This window comes from Psittacula echo (assembly GCF_963264785.1).
Source record: "Psittacula echo genome assembly, chromosome: 5".
NCBI classification, from domain to species: Eukaryota; Metazoa; Chordata; class Aves; order Psittaciformes; family Psittacidae; genus Psittacula; species Psittacula echo.
The window spans coordinates 34,578,394-34,599,173 of NC_137739.1; the positions used below are offsets into that span (position 1 = coordinate 34,578,394).

The window sequence follows — 20,780 nt, forward strand, 5'->3', positions numbered from 1 at the left end:
ATTTATACTTGGATTATCTTTGGCATCTCTAATTTAGCTACAGTAAATTTAAGAAATATCCACATGTGGGCAAAGCTGAAGTCAGTATTTAAATTTGGAGACATAGTCAACAGCAGCGAACATTTACATTTCATTTTAATTAAAAAACAAAGGGATTACAATGAATCTGAGCTACACAGAATTCAGAACCATTTAGGCAAGTTTCATTTTTTTTCCCAAAAAAATGCATGCAGGATATTAATAAATGACACAGTGAATTTATACAAGGAACTCTTGCAAAAAGGATTTTAAAAATGGAGCAAAGGGTCATCCTCAAAAACTGTTAATACAGAAAAGCACTGTATTCTAGCAAAACTGCCTGTTCGCAATTGCTTATTAAAGCTAAGCTTGAGAATAAATCCAAGTTCCTATACTACCACCCTCCCTCTTCTACACCAAGGAGACTGACATTGACTTAACAGTTTGGATTAGAATATGGAAAAGCTTAACAACTGCCTGAGCAACAGTTGGAAATTATACAAGGAAGTATACAGACATGCTAGCCCTTAAAATGAGCAACGTTCAAGGCAGCCTACTCATGAAAGTCCCCTGAGTGAGCAAAGATGCACTTAGTTCAGAAGGATACTGCAGATACTAAATATTTATTATGACAGGCAATGTGGATTCAGAGAATAAAATCATTCTTCACTTCTGGTAGTCTGCTTTTATAGCAGCTTTCCATGGCTATTGCAGGGATTTCTACAGTAGACCACAATAAGGAACAGGATATCTATTCCCCAGGAATTAGAAAACATTTAAGAATTCATCCAAGTACTGTAGTAGAGCCTATAACAGGACTGCCAGAAGATACTTCTGTTGTCACAGCTGGGGAATACGTTCCTTTTTGCACCTCAAAGATTCAGAAATCCCTGCATGTTTTCTATCAGATAATTTTAGCTAATACAAGTACGTGAAAAGGGACTTAAGTGAATGAATATGAAGTAAAAGCTGTTTAAGATGTCAAAGTGCAAAGCTGAATACTTCAGAGTCAATCTTGGATCTAAAAGGCTGCATCAAAACAGATATTGTGCAATTTCACATTATCTTTCAAGCAATTTCCCAACATCATTTAGAAGGGAAAATAATTACTGTGAGAACAATGTGTTATACTGGTTAATTTTAAAGTTCCAAATGTAAAACAATGCTTAAGTTATATTTATAGAAGTGTCTTTATTATGATACAATCTTTGAATACGTCTACTACCTAGAACTACAGAATTTTTAAAACCAGTGTAGACTGTGCTAATAAAAATCAGGTTTCCTGAATAAAACAGGTTACAGAACTACTCGCTTTTGGTGCCACAGTTTTAATTCAATTAATTCTCTCCTTAGAAAAGCAAAACCCTACTTAAAATTTATGATGAAATTTTTATTCAAGACAATTATCATATAGCCCTTTTTCTAGACTAAATCTACAAAACTTTTCTTTTCAGAACTGCCTGATAGACTGAAAAGGCTGTTCAGTGCTGTGAACACTTTTACAGGCCATGAACAAACTACCTGTATTTTGCTGGTTTGGTTTTTTAATATAAGCTAAGTGGATATGTCATCAACCCCTGAGTATATGCATGTTTTTAACCCTTTACTTATTCTTCCCTGATCCATTTCCTTGAAGTATTAATTTCTCTTTTTTTCCCCTGTTAAAATTAAATGTAGTAATTCAGTGACAATAGAGTAAACAATTTCTGACACACAGAACTTCCTTAAGTTTCTCTATACATTTATAGCATTTTAAAAATAAGCAGCCAACTTCAATTTCATATTGAATTTATTATTACCATGACCCTCATGTTTCCCAGGTGCTGATTTTCAGATCAGTTTCCTATTCCATAACTGTTGTGTACTTACTCATGCATTGGACCCTCCATTTAGCTAAATGGAAATATCACACAATGTTACTATTAGAAAAGAGCACGCAGAATGTTTTCAGCCAGATCTAATATGCAAGGACCCTTTTTCAGGCTGCATAATGCTTATGTGAGATATTTACTTACTGCTCTATTTCTCTGCGATATCTCTCCTCTTCCTCTGCAGCCTTCTGGGAAATCTCCAGTTTTCTTCTATAGAAGAGAAATTAGGACACCATGATAAAAATATTATTTTCTGAGTAAGAGTTTGCACAAATTGCTTCAGCATATAGTTAGTAAAAGATATAGATGGCAAACACACATGCATTGAGGAAAAAGGCTTCTTTTTAAAAGCTGTCTTTATGATACCAAGGATTCAATATACTTTCATAGGAACCCTGAGGACATTCATTACCATCTGGATAACAAGGCCATATTACCTATTTAACCCTTTAAGACCCTGTCTACATCTGAGACAGTTCTACAGCATATTATTTTAAGAGGCTAAAATTTGTAACTGTGCTACTAAAAATAAAGAAAGAGGGAATAGCATCATGAAAATAATTAATATCACACTGAATCATAGGGGAACAAAGTGACCCTTCTACTCAACATGCGTTGGCATGATACCAACTCTGAAAACCCAGAACATCAAGAGCACCACAGAATAAGGACTTATGAACACAGGCTCCACAAAAGCAAAATTAAGTTGATATAAGTTGGGAATCTTCTCACAGTTGCTCCTGTCTTACAAGTCCTTTCCCAGTTCAAGGTAAAATTTTCAGACTGTCCTATACAGCATTCTTACAATCTCTCTTTCTCCTGCTGCTCTTTGATGATTTTGTTAGTCTCCAGTGCAAGTCGCTTCTGATGCATTAACTCCTGGCGTTCTTGCTCACGAAGACGTGCTTCTCTCTGCCTTTCGTCTTCAGTCATGAAGAGCTCCTTCCCCTGCAATTAGAGCCACCACCCAAATCAGTGGTAAAAAAGTCTCATGAATGTAGTTCTTCTAAGAAATAATTCAAAAGTGTTTACATACTAGCACATCTGCTATTTCCTCATATCACTTTTTCCTGTGGAATGCTTTCTGAAAGACCCTGACAGATCTGATCACTTCATTCCAAAGAGCTACTTCAGTTTCAGTCTCAAAGATAACAAGATGCTAAACACCTCAGAAGAGGCATGCAACCATGAAAGTCAGCGGCAACAGCATAAGGGTCTATGCCAAAGACATGCTTAGTGTGTCACCTTTAGACAACTGCATCTTTTATTACTCTAAGAGTAGTTTATTTAAACCACAAATTCCTTAATATAGCTGCACAGTGTACATGGGCACTTAGAAGTAGCTTAGGTGATTTCTTAACCTTGCTTTTCCTATTTAATTCAATTGCAAGTCAATTAGAAAATACCATCTTCAATTTGTCTATGGAACTTTGGTATCCTCTTCTATCTAACAATACTTTTTACTCTAAGAAGGATTAAAGCAGTTATAACATTTATAACATTTAAAGTCACACAATGTCAGTGGGAAGATTTAATTATTTCAGCTACTTTAGATTAGGCCCTAAAGGCATATAGTTCTGTTGTAGAGAGCAGTGGAAAAGGAAAAACTGAACAATTTTCAATGTGTTGATACACTACAAATCAGATAAACAGTTAAACAAGGAACTAATGTGGAATAAGACTAAAACATCAGCTATTCAGGACAACAAATTAATTTACTCCAATCCAGTTCACCTTTCTTGTTTCAGCAGAGGCAGCTATCTGTTAGAAAAGTAAGGTTAATTTCCATTCCTTGTCAAGGGAATGGTTTTGCACTGGCCCACAGTCACGAAACTGTTTTACACTGCTTACTGAGAATCTTGTGGATAGTTATCAGTAAAGTAATCAAAAGCCACACAACACTGCCTTGGTTGACAGAATTTAGTGGTACAGACATTATAAAGAAATATGGCTTTACTTCTTATCTATTAATTTTTAACATTTACTTGCCCACATAGCAATTTTCACAAATGTTCTGCTTTTATAAATATACTACTTACAGCACCTGCTACCACAGAGATAGTCAAAGCACGACTACTTTTGAGCACTCTGACAGCCTGCAAATTAAAACAAACAAGTCTGAATTAAGTGATAAAAGGCCTATATATATTTACATATATATATATGTATAGATATATATGATGAAAGATACTGGCTGTCTAGGCTGGAATTTCCAGAAGACCTACTTGAACACAACAGGGTGGTAGTTATTCAAATCTCCAAATACCCATGTTCCATATACAACCTCTTTGATTAAGTAGCCCAATATCAAACATCCTTTGCAGCCATTAAAACCAGACAGATGCTTAATAAGGTGACAACTATGAATTGAGGGAACTAGGAAGACTTGATCTTACCTCTTTATGATCCACATTAGAAAAGTCCACTCCATTTACCTCAACAATCTGATCACCAACCTGAAGTAGGTAATTGAAATTTTAGTACAGATGCTGAATTAGTACATACATTAGATGAAAACAGAGATATAATTTCTAATATTCTAAATACAATAATTATAGGTACTACAGAGTACAAGGGGAACAGACCAGAAACTTGCCAGGCTTGCACATCCTCCTGTATTAGCATTTCCTATTGCCACTGTTTGAGACCAAATACTGTGTTTGACGGGCTATTGTTTTGACCCAGGAGAGCACTCTAATGTTCTTAAACATCTGGAAACTCACTTCATTTGAAATGTAACCACAAGGTATTTCTTTCCAACAGGAAAAAACCCCACAGCTAGTGACTTTACAGTGGTCCAGAATCCCTGAAGTACTAAATACCAAAGGAGATTTCCTTGTGGTACCTACCTTGGAAGGTGGCATACTTACCTCTAAGCCCACTTCTGCTGAAAGAGAACCCGGCTTAACATTGCTGATAAAAATGCCTGGTTTTTGTGTTGGGCCACTGGAAATACTGATATAATAGAAAAAAAAAATCAAACATTCATAGGATAATATTTATACAATAATAGCGTAAAACAGTGAGAAGTCTTAGCTGGCTTTTCTTTTTCTTTCACAATTTGTTTCCAGTTAAAGAATATTTTTGTGTTGTTATCCTACTCTGAAGCAAAAAACAAAATTCAAAAAAAAAAAAAAAAAAAAAAAATATCAAAAAAACCTGAAAGAAAATTGAAAAGAAAAACATTCAAGCTTCTAGATCTTGCCTTAGACATTGAAACTAGCACAGTATACTGACCTACATGGTCTAAGGGACTGGGACACTAATGACATTTGAAAGCAAACATGTAACACAATGAAGAATATTAACTGCTTGCACATTTACTCATTGAACTGCAGTATACTCTACGTATAATTGAATGGTATTTTTCAGGATTATTTATTAGAAAGCAAGACTGATGTTTCAACTAGAGGCCAACACCTAGCCTGGAAACTTTAAGCTACAATCTTAGTTGGGCCTAAAGACAGCAGTGATTTTTGTAGATAATATATCCAGCAGGTGATGGAACCACCCCTCCATGGTTTGTAAATAATTTTTTAACACTTTTACATCTTCCAAATAATATAAAAAAAAACTTATGCTTTAGAAAATATGCTGTGCAGTTCAATCTTGACAATGCCAATTACATCCATCTAAGTACTGAAGAAATCCTACCATATCTTCATACCCCAAAAACCTCCATAACTGGCTGCAAGGACATGACTCTGAGAAGCATCTGTTCATATTTCTAAAAATCTAGCAAATTTAACATTACTTTTAGGAACTGGATATAGCAGTGAATGGTTTTTCAGTCACAGAAAGCAGCCTAAGTTCAGGGAGTGAACCTGACAGTGGACACTGCTGGAACCTGCTATGTCACAGAGTAGCATTTAAAAGTATTCTGAAATGTAAAAGCATTTAAAAGATCCAGTTCCATGACAATTTGTATTATGTCACTTCCAGCCTGCTCTTACTTTTAAAAGATTTTTTTGGTTTTAAGTCAGAACTTGTAACACAGGCATTTACGATTACATATTATTAGACACAGGTGTGCCACAGGTACCCTCCTTTTCCAGTTTGCCTTCCTGATCCAGTGTGGATGTCCATTTTCTTGATATGATATTAGTGAAGGATGGAAGTAACTGCCTTGGATGTCTCACTTAACAAGCCAGTGACATTAAATAAGAAACATGTACCCACCTGCATCCCATGCCTTTTGTACCAATCAAGCTAATGAAGACTTTCTTCTCTTTATTGTCTCTCCCTCCAGAAGAAGCAAGACCAGCAACACTGCCCTTTCCTTCCTATAGGGGGTTAAAAAATGAAGCAAATGTTACTCATGCGCAACTTGCATCAAGACTACTACAGAATTTCAACAAGCCAGGATCAAACCCTGCCAACATCAAGATAAGATTCTTCAAAGGATCCCCTGGAGAAGAACGTCAAGTACAGTCATTTCAGCGGAGCTGCATGGCTGAGGTGAAAGACTGAACTTACCTTTCTATTTGGATAAGAATGCTTAGTCAAACTTTGTCTTCAGAAAAGGGTAAAGGAAAATTAAAGGAAAGTGATACAGCAAAATAATAATTTAGATGTTCCCTGACAAAAGAGCTGGAAAAATACATGATAGTGCTATTTAACAATTTCTTCCTGAAAGCTAAAGAATGGTAATTGTGGTCTCCCTTTTCACTTTTGCAACCCATACAAGTCACTTGCATTCATATCTGCCATTCCTCCACTAATACAGCTAAGATAAGCCAAACAGTCTGTTAAAGATTTATACAGAAGAACTGTAGCCTGATAAGTTAATAAGCCAAACCAAAATAAAGCACCAATTGATGAGTAAAAGATATCTCATTTGTATCCTGCCCTTTCTTTACTTAATGATGCTTAGAATCATTTCAACATCACAACAAATGTTTCTCCCACAACATTTGTAAGAAGATATTGCATTACAGAAATACATAAAGTAACTTCTGTGATAAGGTCAGAGGAAAAAGTGTTTCAGAACCATTAGACATTTCCCAGAAGACATCTCAATAACATATTTATCTCTTACCCCAGAGTCTGACACAAACTGGTCCACATATTGCCATTTAAGGGGTTCATCTGCTGAACTGGAAGGGAAAAGTAATTTAAATTATTGGGGACAAAATAAATGTGTATGTATTAAAGAAGCGACTTTGGAATGCAGCCTCCTATTTTGCCATAAAAGAATTATCAAATTCCTTTGGATACCATCCACAACTACTGGTTTATTTTCCAGCTATTTAAATAGAACAAACAAGCATACAACTATTTAGGCTAGTAAAGCTGGACATAAGTAAAATTGAGAAAACCACCTCAACCAAAACAATTTTGGGTAATTCTAAGAAAGACTGTGAAAATGATCCAAACAACCTGAACAGCTTATATAAATGTCTAAGAAAAGAGACACCTCCCATCATTAATATTCAAAGAAATTGGAAGAGGACGATAAATTGAAAATCTTCTAAGTTCTGAAGAAATCCTCAAATATTATGTACACAGAGAAGCAGCGGAGCTCTGTTAAGATAGGTGCACTGATAATGAAATTTCCAGGTAAAATGCATGAATAATAAGAAAACAGAATTTGGTTCATTTAAGCAGGCAACTGTCTTAAAATCTGCCTTTTTGTCACAAAGGACATGACATTTTAATCAGCTACAGAGATGCCTATTCACACATTTTCAAGTATACAGATAAACACAAAGGTTCTTTGGGTACTGAAGAGGCAATGTGAAAATGAATCACCAAATCTGTTTTCAAATCAAATACCATTACCTTTTGACAGGTATCATGCCAATATCTGAAAAAGAAAAACACTTTGTTACGTAACATTTTCTACAGATCACAAGCAATCTATTAACAGCAGCCTTCACTGATACAGGTGATTTTTTTGTTACTTACGTCTTACTTTTATGGACACTATTTTCTTTGTACGAATGAGATTTATGACTTCTTCATGTGTGCATGACGAAATAGAATATCCATTTATACGAACTATCTCATCTCCAACCTAAAAGATGAAAGGGAGAAGAAAAAAATAAATTGTGAATTAACATTAAAAGGTTTTTAAAAAACGATGTAATTTGACAATCATTTTGATGCAAAAGTTTGATGATGTTGAGTCCCCAATACTTTGTAAATTCCAGGTAGTGTCCAGTCAAAACGCCATCCTGATAGTTCATAGAAGTTCTCATGAACATCAACAGAATAGGAGTTTGTTATTAATCAATGAAACTTTGTGTGTCTCCTCACAAATATGTCTGGTTTCATGGCAATATTATCCCTAGTTAATGACTGCCTAGCATGTTCCACTTAAAGACTAAAGTTCCAAGCTGCCACATTTCAGTTTAGGCTTGAGTTTTCCATGCTGCTATCTGCATCAAGCTGATTTGAAGTGTCAGCAAAACTAAAGCACCTAGTTCTAAACAACAAAATTTGGGTGGAATGCATTCTCACACTCATTAAAAAAAAAAAAAAAAAAAAAGAATCTACAATTACTTTGTTGAGAGGCTCTGTGCTTTGGAACTTAAGTTTTGAAAAGGTCCTTATACTACAAATCATGATTTTTAAACATCTTAATTGGTGAAAAAGTTTAGGGGAAGGGGTAGGTTCACCATAACGTGTTTGGTGAAAGTTACTTAATACAAGATTCTGGCTATGCTAGTTCTGATCTGAGGGGAACTTCCCTTTCATACACTTGCTTTGGGTCTGCTGGTGCACCAGCCACTGGTACCAAGATCAGTTGTGAAACACTTTCAATTGCAGCTGCAGAAGATCAGAAGGGTTAGCTCTTCCAGAATGCAGGAGCCACAGAAGATTCACCATGAACACAACAGGACAAGAAGCTTCATTCTGCCCTAACCACTAAGGTGGAGCAAAAAAACCCACTATTTGCTTACAGAATTAAAGACTCCACTGCATTATTCACAACAATATTACAATAAATATCTTAAGCTTTAACATGCTTGTTAAGACTGTGCCACCTTAGGTAACTGTGACCCAATTTTTTTAAAAAATAAAACTTTTTTTTTTTTTTTTTTTTTTTTTTTTTTTTTTTTTTTTTTTCCTTTTTGACCCAGATACTTCCATTCTTCCCCATAGAAACTTTCCAACTTTTCTGTCACTGGAAGGACAGACGGTAATACCACCAAGTCTTAGACTTAGCAGGTGATCTACTGTCTACACAGACTAAATGACACAGTGTATCCAGTGCTTTCTCCATCACACCAGTTTGACGGGAGTATCTGTGCTTGAAAAAAAGTGAAGAAGTCACAGCTGAGCTCACTGAGGACTAGCTTCCTTGTGCCTTGTTAACAGTTTTAAGGAAAAAAAATGGGCACTGCTGGAGACTCCTATGGCATTGCACAGCTCGGCACCAAAAGCCTGAATTTCCATCACCACATTTATGTGAGAGGAGGGAGTGGAATTGGAAGTAGGAATTCCTCAATATGGCCTGTATCTTAGATTAACACACACATTGGGTGTCAGAGCATTGGGCATGCCATGACCTTCTGCTTGTTTTTGTAAGTATTATCAAATCTTCCTACTGTGATCTGGTCAGCTAAAAACCAACCAACCAACCAAGCAAACAAAAACCCCAAACAACCAAGGAAAAAAAAAACCCAAACCCCAAATAAATCCATTTATTTTATTCACTTTTCACACACTTTTCTACTTGGTCTGGGAAGTGCTGTATGCTCTGCAACAGTACACACAACTTTAACACTGCTCTACCAGCATAGCTCATGCAGCACGGTTTCCTCCCCACTGAACTTGAAGATTTTCATCTGACACAACACAGCACCAGAAGCCTACAAAAGCAAAGAGAATGCAGTACGTGACTGTCCTGCAGGAGAGAACACACTTGCAGAAGCTGAAGTGGACTGTGGTCCCCAGCCCCAACCGGTGGGACTGCTGCTCCACCTGCTGGACACCCAAAAAGCTCACCCAGGCCAGTGGCCTGCGTGCAGTTTGCAGCACTCCTAAGACCTTGACTGTTTCCATTTAAGCCAGTAAGAGTTTTTAATATGATGCTTCGTAAGAGCTGAAGTAAATCAGTACTGATGGCTTTTGAACTAAAACCTGTGGTAAAAATGCAGAATCAGACAAGGAAAAGTGATTTAGTGTCACACATCTGACAGCTCTTACTATGAGGGAAAACTCACTTAAACTTATTCCAAACATATAATATATCCATATAATATATATCCACCCCGCAGGCCTGGCCACCATGTCACTGCAGGCCTCCTTCCCCTGCAAATAGGAACACCATATTTTTCAGCTAGTCTAGAGCAGTTCAAAAAGCTTTCCCCATTCCCATCTCTGGCCTCTCTCTGGATTAGACACTTGCAAAAATACCACAAGTTTGTGCATAACTACTTAGCCTCAAGGGTACAACCTTGACCTCATTTGATCTACCTGGACTTTTCTGTTGGTCTTACATATTTGTTAGTGGTGGGGCTTTTTGTTTGTCTTTGGTTCAAGATTCCCTCTTTTATTCACATCTTTCGCATCATACAGGTTATAAAAGACCATGCAGCTTGGGTTTGCACAAACCCAGCTTTTTAAAATGGTAACCTAACCTACTGTTATTAACTGCAATGTCTTAACAACCAGAAGCATCCCAGTTTTAGGACTGCAAATGGCAATGCCATTTGTGAGTCTCCATATAGCTTCTGTATCAGCAGAACTAGCATTGCATTGAGGATGTCGTCATTCACTGAGAGACTCATATCTTTTAGTATTGTATCATCTCCCTAAGAGGCACACAGTTACAAAATTATAAATGCAGCCAAGAGCGTATTTTATTTTTCCCTCCCATGCGGGAATGAGCTTTTCCCATATAGATATTTTTAATACTTCTCTTTGCTGAGCTTCTGAAATGACATGAAAAGACAGTCTAGTATTCTTCACTCATCCTAATGACATTTGTATTACTGACTATGACTGATTGTGCCTTAGAAATACCACAATCAAGGCTGAACTACAGGGGACACACAGACATGTAACAAAAAAAAAAAAAAAAAAAGTGTTCATACACTGAGGTAATTCATAGGGTTTTTTTTCATATGTTTTGTTACTTTTGTACTCGTATCACTGTATACCAACCTTCCGAATCAAAAACAGTAGAAATAAAAGTCTGCAGGATTGAGCAGATTAAAACAGTGAACCTTATTTTCTTATATAGCAGTTTCCCCTTTCCCTATCAAACAGGGAAATGACAGACTTTCAAAAGAAAAGCTGCAAGCCTAACTTTACCCAAGTAAAAGCCTATTATTTGTAACATTTAACATAAGAAATACAGTATTTAGCGCTTCCAGGAAACTGAAGGGTTTTTACACAACAACATCACTGTTTCAAATTTCTCATTTTGCATATTTCTCCCACTTCCATCATTCATACCAATCTCTATCTCCTGGCATTCAACAAAATCCCCATAGACATAAGAATCAGAAAGGGAGGTAGAGAGGGGCAGGTAAGGAACATTTCTTCATGAAAGGACAAAATACTTACTTGCCTTTTAGAGAACCTGCAATTGAAAAAAAGAGTCGAAACTACAAATGCTTCAGTGAGGCTTCATGACCATTCAGCCATTTTAATCTAACCTGGAAACTACTTAAAGGAGAAATCATGCAAAATGAATCTGGTTTTTTTTGGGTTTGGTTTTTTGTTTTTTTTTTTTAAAGCAGCGAGACATAAACTGATGGTCTAATAGAAGATCATTATGCTTTTCTCAGACAGCATTTCTGGGATAGAAAATGTGTAGAGATTTAGTTAAATAAAGCAGGTGGATGAAATTTCAGAAGCAGTTGGCATCACTGAGAGACAGCAATTTGGAACAATGGACTGACTGTCAGCTCGTGTTATTCACTCGGGTTCAGAAAGCGCCTAGTGCCACCTATTATGAAAAGACTTTAGGCTGAGCTTTAACACCACATATCAAAAAACATAAGTCAGACAGTTATATGAGCTGCAAAGCACCATCTGCTCATATTAATACATATAACCTAACCCTAACGAATTCATAGTCGGTCTCAAGCATATTTCCCTCTTATTGTCCCTACTTCGTTGCCAAACTCTAACCATGTTCTTAGTTGCAGTGCAACGCAGTCCAAAGATCCTTTACAACCCCATTCACTGTCACCAACATGTAGAACAATGACCCCAGTCCCAGAAAGCCAGAAAAGCCTTTCTGTGTACTGAAAAAAAGAAAAAAAAAGAATGGCACCCTTACAGTAGCACAACTGAGGATAACTCCTTATCTATCCAACGTGTCAAAACAATCTGAAACAAGCAGAGAAGCTTGATGGCTTAAGACACTGAGTATTAAGTCCTTTATTTCTCAGCATCATTAATGCCTTCTGGTATTTTCCAGGAGATGTTTCCAAGAACCATAAGTGACTGCTCTTGGTCTTTTTCTCAATTTTCTAGCAGTGGAGGAAAGATGCAGCTGGAATCTCTCTACTGAGCTCATCAGAATCCAGGAACAACTCTTTTGTCTAAACTTCCCATTCTCAGATATTCCCATTCTCACTGTGTCATGTAGCACCACAAGGTACACAAGCTTTTACAGTGCAAACTCTGGGAAGGTGCATCAACACCCTTTTCTGGAGTCACCCACTAGCAAATCTCATGCTTAAAAGTAGGCTACCAACACATCCAGCACAGTGTTTGCGGTGTCCTATGCCGCCCTCTCAATTCTAACTAAATACAGAATACGTGGGGGTGTATTCCCTGAATTTATGGGCTTGTTCAAAGAAGAAGTTTCTAAAAGCATCCAGGGAGTCAGTCATGCATCTGTCCAGAGCAGGCTGCCAGATGATTAGACTAATTCCATGGTGGTTCTGAATGGGATATATGGGTATGAATGCTCAAAAAGGGCATGTGCATGTATGCAAACATAGACATTTTAGAAAGGTTTCTGCATGAATTATACAAACATGGAACCCTAATTTTGACTGCTTTGTCAACAGAGAATTTCTTTTTCTTTTCATCTAAGAGAGTTGTGGGGTTACACTGAGGCATTATCTATGAAACACACTAGTTTAATTAAACACTATTGTGAATCATGCCATTTTGTCTAATAACATCTAATACATTTTGGACTGGTATTAAATATAATCCTTAAACATTGATACTTCCAACAACTATTCACACTCAACAAATTAAAATTAGCCAGGAACATTAGCCTTTCTACTTAGAAACACAGACCTTTATACACCTTATCAGCTCTGAAAGCACAGAAAGATGCAGACATTTGCCACAGCAACTGCTCAATTCTCTCTTCACCAAGACATACGTACAAGAAACGGCACATTCAAAAAACAGCAAAAACAAAAAATTAATGCAAATTGCATAACTTCTGATTTCTAAAAAAACGTGTTTCTATACATAATTATTCTTACCAACCCTGCTACAATTCATGTATCTAAAATTTAATCACTGAAAGCACAATTCTGTGCAGTACAAAAGATACCAGAAATGGTAATCTTCAATTACATAAACCAATCCCTCCATAATTTATATATTAAGTTCAAATAAACACTTCATAACACAAATCATATCTGTGCAATGAAGAATTAACATTTTTAGTATTTATATGCTCTGTTCTATATTTAATCCGATTTTGGCAACTTAAAACTAGACTCTGCCACAGTCTAGTTAGAGATATTTCTTCCCATCTGTTTACTTTAACTATTGGAACTCATGAAGTAAAAACACTCCAGAAAGCCATTTTACCTTCAGCAACTATCATATTCCAATGAAAAAAGCTCTACCTATCATTAAAAATAGTGGAAATAACAGTTTTAATAACCTGATTCACCACTGGTATAATGGTATTTACTATAACATTGATTTACACACTTCATAAACTTTATTACAAGAGACAAAAAGCACCTTAGAAATAGCTATTTCTTAATATTAAAGAACAATTCTTGCTGACCGCTTCCCTGATATTGCAGAAAAAGGCTTTTTGCAGCACAGCAGGCACAAATGTAATTTTCTTACCTGAAGTCCAACATTGTCTGCCTGTCCTCCCTTAACTAACTGGGAGATGAAGAGGCCACAGCTAAATTCCACTCCACCTCTCACACTGATTCCAAGTCCTTCAGGATGCAAACGATCCAATCTCACCTCTTTCAGCTTTCTGCAAAAATGGGAGATACTCAACTATTCAGCTGCATAAAACTTTGTGGCAATAATGTTTCATATAAAAGTTATGCATTATTTTTCTCTTATAACATGCATGTATAAAAAAGGCAAAGCAGACTGAAGTTTGGAAGGCTGTGTGAGAGCTAAAGCCATCAAATATTTTTCATAAGAAAAGACATCTGCGACTGTTGAAGTTGGCTACTTCTAGAGGGTTACAGCTGTAAGATTTTTGTTATTATTATTAAATTCAGGGAAAATGAGAAAAGATTGTTTCAGCTGGAAAGCACTGGCTTTTATTCCCTTACCCTGCTTTTAATAGATTTAACTACTTGGCAAATGATTTCAAGTAGCTCAGACCTGTACAAATACATCAAAAGGAAAATAATTCTCCCCATCTCTACAAAGGTGACTAATATTTTACTCAGAATTTATCTGAAAACTCAGTATTTCCTGCTTGTTCTGCATTTTCTTACCGTGATCTTTTGGGTGTAAGCTGATCGTATTCCACTTGGTGTTTTAACGGGATAAGTGGGCGGATGACATCAAATAGAGGCAATCTGCTTGGTTCATTAATCACAAGTTTCAGGTCCCCCACAAGGACTGGGAGATTCATAGATCTATAACAACACAGTGAGAAAATAAGCACAGGTAATCAACACACCAACACAGAGCATTGCTTAATAACATGCTGTACATGTGGCTTCAATATTCGCATATCCTTTCAACCTACTAAAAAAGTTATTCATACAGATGTCGATTTAACCAAAGCAGAACAGCCTCTGAGAAAGCACGTCTTTTGTAAGCAAAGAGGAATAAAAACTATCTGCTTCAAAATAACTTAAATCTCCTATATATTGCCTTTACCTTTTAAGGTCACGCACATCATTTTTACAGGTAACACCTTTCATTTCATCCTCAGAGACCCCAAAAGAGTTATGTAACCATTTGGAAATAACTTCCCAGATCAGATATACTCGCCTACTAGGCTTTTGTTTCCTCCCTAGTCAGGAATCCTTCTAAGTCGACCAAGGCTACAAGCTCCTTCCTTTCCTGAACTTAGGGGACCAACAAATTGTTTTGACCCAGGAAAGAAATCACAGTACTCAGTATCTTGAGCAGACTTGGTTTAAGTCTAATTTCTTTTTTTTTTTTAAATCAAAATTGAAGGTCCATGAATCAATAAAAATTAAGAAAAAAAAAATAAATCAAGAGAAGTTAAATGGTTGTGCACATCTGTTTTATGAGAGCTATCAAAAGTCATCTCCTTGATATTATCAGGACTGAGATAGCTATGGGTCTAGAAAATGTACTTTGTTGCAAGAGTAGAAGAGACAGACCCCCAGGGTTCAGTGGAGCTATTCCTACATACCATCCAGCTAAACTTAGTCTATATTATTTGCTGTTCCCTCTCTCATAATTTGCACTTCCTGGCATACAATATTTCCAAGCCATATGCAATGAAAATACAGATCAGGAATGCATATTACATGGGATTAAAGGCCAAATACTTTTGGAAATGCTATTCACAGTGAAGCAGACATTAAACATTAACTCCAACAGCAACTGCACATAATTTGTCCTGGAATACTTTATAATGTATTCCAAAAAAGTGACACATTATCAATATATGTTCACAGAGATACTGGAAATTTTGCTCAAGTCATTGCAATTTTGGAATTTGAAGAAAAGTTACTATATGCATTGTTAATTTTGTAACTGCAAGAAGATTTTAAATAATTAAGAGCTACTGAATCAACTGGCTTTCCAAACAGGCTTTATGAATAAAGAAGCAATTAGACAGACCTGAGTGAAACTGAATCAGATATGCAGCTGAATAGACCCATAACTATAGCTCAGTGCAAACATCTGATGGAAACATCTACATTTCAGTCAGCTGAGATGCTGTTAAGATATGAAAGGAAACAATGTCTATCAGAGCCACTTGTCTACAATGAGTGGAAAGTACATTCTCATCTTCTTTGAAAAACAATGGATCAGAGGCTGATCTCATTTGCAATGATACAGGTCCTAAGCAACTGTGGTTTAAATCAGTTCAGTAAAAGGACTGGTAATATGCCTATCACCTTACCTTTTTTTCCCACATTATGTTGTAATAAGCCAGGGATGTTAAACATGCCAAAGAGTCCCAGGCTAAATTTTTTCAGCCTTCAGATAAAGCAGTTGCAAATAAACTCTTAGCTGAATAATTAGAAAAAACTTTGAAACGCAAATTCAATGAAAGCCTCTTTAGCAAATAAATAAGCATTACTTGGAAATATTAATGAATTTGATTAACGCTCTCTTCCTGTTTCCTCAGAACAGTTTTTATCATCCAGGTGCCTTTTTTCTCCCCAGTAAGAACCACTAAATTCTTCTACAAAACTGCCAAGTCATAAACCAAAGTAACTCTATCGCTGATTACAAACACTCCTTCCCTGTTCACAGGCTATGCTGTAAACATAGAAGACTTCATTAAACAGGATAAAAACTATTACTTCAGCTACTTACCTAGTAGCATATAGCAGGACACTTAAAATCTCAAATATTCACTCTTTACATTTAAAAAGCATTAGTAAAATCCTACACAAACATATATAAAGTTAGATCTTACTGGTGGTACATCCGCAGCACATCATAAAGGTAGTCCTTCTCCGCTTCATTGTCAATTAGTAGATTAACCTGGAAGCTCAAGGACATTATGGTAAGTCTCTGACTAAATAGCCACAAATGTTGAACATAAAAGTCTTTGACAAATTCTTAAGCCATAGAGCAAATATTTCAACAGGCAAAGACTTCTTGGGGTTTTTTTTTTGTAGAGATAAACACAGTTTTGCAATGCAGCATTACCTCACATTGTCAAACTTATATCAAGATTCTAAAGTTAGTATGACAATTGGACGACATGGTAAATATTGATATATTCTGTATCCTAGATTTCCCCTCAGCAGTAACATTACAATAATATTATATTTACCTTACCTGATAATCACTGTATTGTTGAATAAATGTTTTCAGAAACCTTTTTGGCCATTCATTAATATAGCACATGCTGTCACAGATAAAACCACCACACTGAGATGATTATAATCTATGTTCTGTCATCCAAAACACGGATTTCAGGATCTCACTTGCAACATTATGCAAACTGCTGCACTTCTCTTCCTCTTTGCTCCAGCTCCTAACTGACAGAACTTGCTAGTTATTCTTTCCTCCCCCACTAATAGTACGTTTACTTAAACCAGTGTCAGATTACTATGCCTGCTCTTGGATAATTATAGTAAAATGAAACAGACAAAAAAAAATCCCAAGAATTCTCATTTGTTGAGTTTAATTTATATTCAGTGACAGGAAGACCCCTGCTGATTCTACTTTCAGTGAGACATCACATCACATTAGTTCTACATTTGGACAAGCTTAATGTTTAGGAAAACAATTTACATCTGACCTAAAGGCTAATATTACTGTGACGTGATGTCCGAGGACCAATTTGCATACTTAAAGAAAGGCCATTTCTTTCTAGATTTCCGGCAATTCTTATTATATTTTAAACTAAATACATGCTTCATATTCACTTTGTTCCTCCTGGGTCTCTAAAGCCAGCAAGACTCCACATACAGGTTGTTTTCTATTACTTGTCTCCTCTGGAAAAAGACACTTTCAAAACACCTAAAGGCCAAAAAGCTATGTGCAGGATAAGACTGCTTGACAGTAATACTAGTGAGTAAACCAATTTATTCACAGTGAATTTCAAAACACAAAAGAGAAACTCTGCCTTAAAAGGAAATAAAGTAGTTGCAATAAAAACTGACTGGTTCACCTATACTGTATATAGACTCAAGGCAAGATGATACATGTAAAACTAAGTCCAACAGACATTTTTCCCTTCTCCATCAGGAAAAATACAACATATAAACCAGCTTTGGCTCTGTTATACAGAACTCAGTCTCTAGTGTTAGCTAAGGTACTGTATGAACTGTGTCTCATGAAGAACATCAAATGTTTAAGCCTATCAGCCTTACACAGCAAAGAACAAAATCATCACTCTTTTCCTGATTGGGAAAGCAACCAGTAACAACAGTACATTTTACTCTTGATACGTTAGCTGATGGACATATTCCCGCTCCCTCTCAGGAACTGGAGGGCTACATCTAGATTCTGCCATTTCTTCCTCAAAAAACATTCAATCTTCCTGTTTGATTCCTGCACTTCTCACCCTGCACCAGCAATTTTTTCTTTCTCCAACAAAAACAATGACCCAAGTGACTTCTTACATATTCAGAATACTACAGGTGGATTAATTTTCCTAGGCCATCTCTGTAATTGGGTCATTCTTTTCCTGCTGCCTTCTATTCCATCAGTTACCATTTCCTCGTAGCCACCTGCATCTCTTACCATTTTCCTAATTCATTAGCTCCTTGGGACAGAGTCTTAGTGTAGACATACACTTTATCTAGGCTTATCTCCACCTTTCAAGAGCTGATTCTACTTCCATAAATCCGAAAAGATCATGCCCCTGCATGTTAAGGGGAAAAAAACCCAACAAACCAACCAACCAAAAAAACCCCAAAACCATCAGTGGTGACATGTCATAACTTGGATCAGAGAAGTATTTTAGTATCTATTTCCTGAGAAAATACCCATGGAGTTATGGGAAAGATGATTTTACAGCTTTCAATCCAAGAATATATATATATATATATATATATATAAAAAAAAAATAAAATCTGGACACAGTCCTGGGCAGACTGCTTCTTATGCCCCTGCTTCAACAGAAGATTTGGAGCAGATGCCCTCCAGAAGTCACTTCCAACCTCAACCTTTCTGTGATTATTTAAGGGTATCTTCATATTAGTTGCATAATTTACAGTCCTAGAACACAAAGAATTGCTTATGCTCTGTTTCTCACTACATAAATTGCACTGCTTTTCATAGAAATAAATGAGTCATCATAGAAATTGCACCTGCACACAAAAGAAAAATAAAATCTGGCAATGTGTCTATGAAGACTTATTTAATAGAAGTTGTGGGGGAAAAAAAGCACTTTCTGGAGTGGACAAAGTTCAGGTTACAGTTATGCACTACTGCAGCACTTGTCCAATCTGTCAGTTTTTAAAGAATAATATAAAGGTGTATTTAAGCTACAACAGTTTGAAAACCTACTGAGAGAAATTTAAGAACCAGCCAATTTATTTGCATATATTAAATATTTTGCATTGCTGCTTGATTGATAGGGAGAACTGATTAAAATTACTAAGAAAAACAAATAATAAAGTGGCAAATAATTGAAAAAACTCAAATCCTGTGGCTGAGCATTTTCACTGGTTTGACACAGAAAAAGTAAGTATCCAAGACATTAAAATTACCACAGAGGCCATTAGAAGCAGGATGCTACAAAATAATTTAAAGGAAAGACCTGTTCCAGTATCCTCTAATTCAGATAAAGGTTTTACTCAGATATGCATCCTACTAATTTGCAACAACATGTGCTGATGATAAGTCTTTCGTTATCAGAGGTGGGACTAGATTGATTTTTGAATTACAGCAGCAATGAAAGGGAAAAGGTTTAAAGTTCAAGATGGTAATCATCTCCCTAGGAACCAGAGTCTTTATAGATACGTTGCACAACCCACTTGAGTTATACAGTAATAGGTAGCAAGACAGAAATACTTGCTAGATGGCTGGAGTCATCACTATGGACTACCCAATTCCTTAACGTTTTTGAACTTCAGTTTATCATACAGCTGAGTTTGTTTGGGTTTGTCTTTTTTTCTTTTTTTGCAGCCACTGTACATCATCCTAACAGTTCTTTAGTTAGTGGGTTTATTACCAGGTGATACTTCTATAAAACACATTACATCACTTCAAACAAACTCCATTCCCAAGATGACAAAAAAAATACAACAAAACAACCAGTCTTCTGCTTAAAAAAAAAAAAAAAAAAAAAAAAAAAAAGCCGCACAAAACTGTACTGAAAACTTTAGTCTGAGAGTCCTAAATGGCTATGCAAAACCATAAACACATACACCATTTCCTCCCTCATTTCCTTAAAGAGAGCTTTCTGAGCTTACTTTGCTCATGCAATTTTGAGCCTCACTGAGCACTTATTTAACTGGGTAAAAGACAAAACGACGTGCCAGGCAGACTGAGTCGCTCCATGTATCAAGTGTATTTGCACATGACTGCACATGCACAATCGCACGCATGAACACTAAGGTGGAGCTGAAGCCTTCCGAGCACCTGCAGAACTGCCTGAGCCTGGACTACAGCACCTGCACCTTTGCCTCCCCTGTACTGGGACGGGTGCCATTATTTCCTACACATTCAAATAAGTTGTATTAAGCCCTGAAAATGCTCGTGCACCGGGAAAATGTTCTTCCTCTTCTCTCCCTCCCTGCTCCAGGCTTTCAAGTTCTACAACCAGCCGCTCGTAAGAGGCTGCCACCCGCTTCCCCGCCATTGGCACGGCAGCGTCATGCTCCCCGAGCCTTTGCCTTCCCGTCGCTCACCCCGGTACAGAGGCAGCGTTCTGCTGCGGGCAGTGGCGGCAGGACTGTCTGGGCCTTCCCGGTGGCAAGAACCGTGTCACAGCCCAGCGCTTTGCTTCGCCTCACCCCGGCCCTGGCGAAGCAGCAATGCCCACAGCCAGCGCTCGCCCGGTGAAGCCACCACAGGTATCCGCAGACTCCGTTCTCTTACCTTGTGCCGAAACTCACGGGCAACCCGCCGCTCCAT

The 20,780-nt window shown here is 36.9% G+C and overlaps 1 protein-coding gene across 1 annotated transcript in view; it reads right to left on the reverse strand.

Annotated features, from left to right (window-relative positions):
* The window catches only part of USH1C (USH1 protein network component harmonin), a gene marked incomplete at its 5' end in the record, with an annotated part of 48,569 nt that extends 27,789 nt beyond the window's left edge, over positions 1-20,780 (reverse strand). Inside the window, 13 exons of the mRNA XM_080617768.1 lie at positions 2,034-2,099; positions 2,695-2,837; positions 3,929-3,985; positions 4,286-4,345; positions 4,760-4,844; positions 6,069-6,172; positions 6,928-6,985; positions 7,671-7,695; positions 7,797-7,905; positions 13,905-14,043; positions 14,522-14,665; positions 16,660-16,727; positions 20,745-20,780. Coding sequence (XP_080473894.1) covers positions 2,034-2,099; positions 2,695-2,837; positions 3,929-3,985; positions 4,286-4,345; positions 4,760-4,844; positions 6,069-6,172; positions 6,928-6,985; positions 7,671-7,695; positions 7,797-7,905; positions 13,905-14,043; positions 14,522-14,665; positions 16,660-16,727; positions 20,745-20,780 — 1,094 coding nt within the window. The remainder of the gene's footprint in view (positions 1-2,033; positions 2,100-2,694; positions 2,838-3,928; positions 3,986-4,285; positions 4,346-4,759; positions 4,845-6,068; positions 6,173-6,927; positions 6,986-7,670; positions 7,696-7,796; positions 7,906-13,904; positions 14,044-14,521; positions 14,666-16,659; positions 16,728-20,744) is intronic.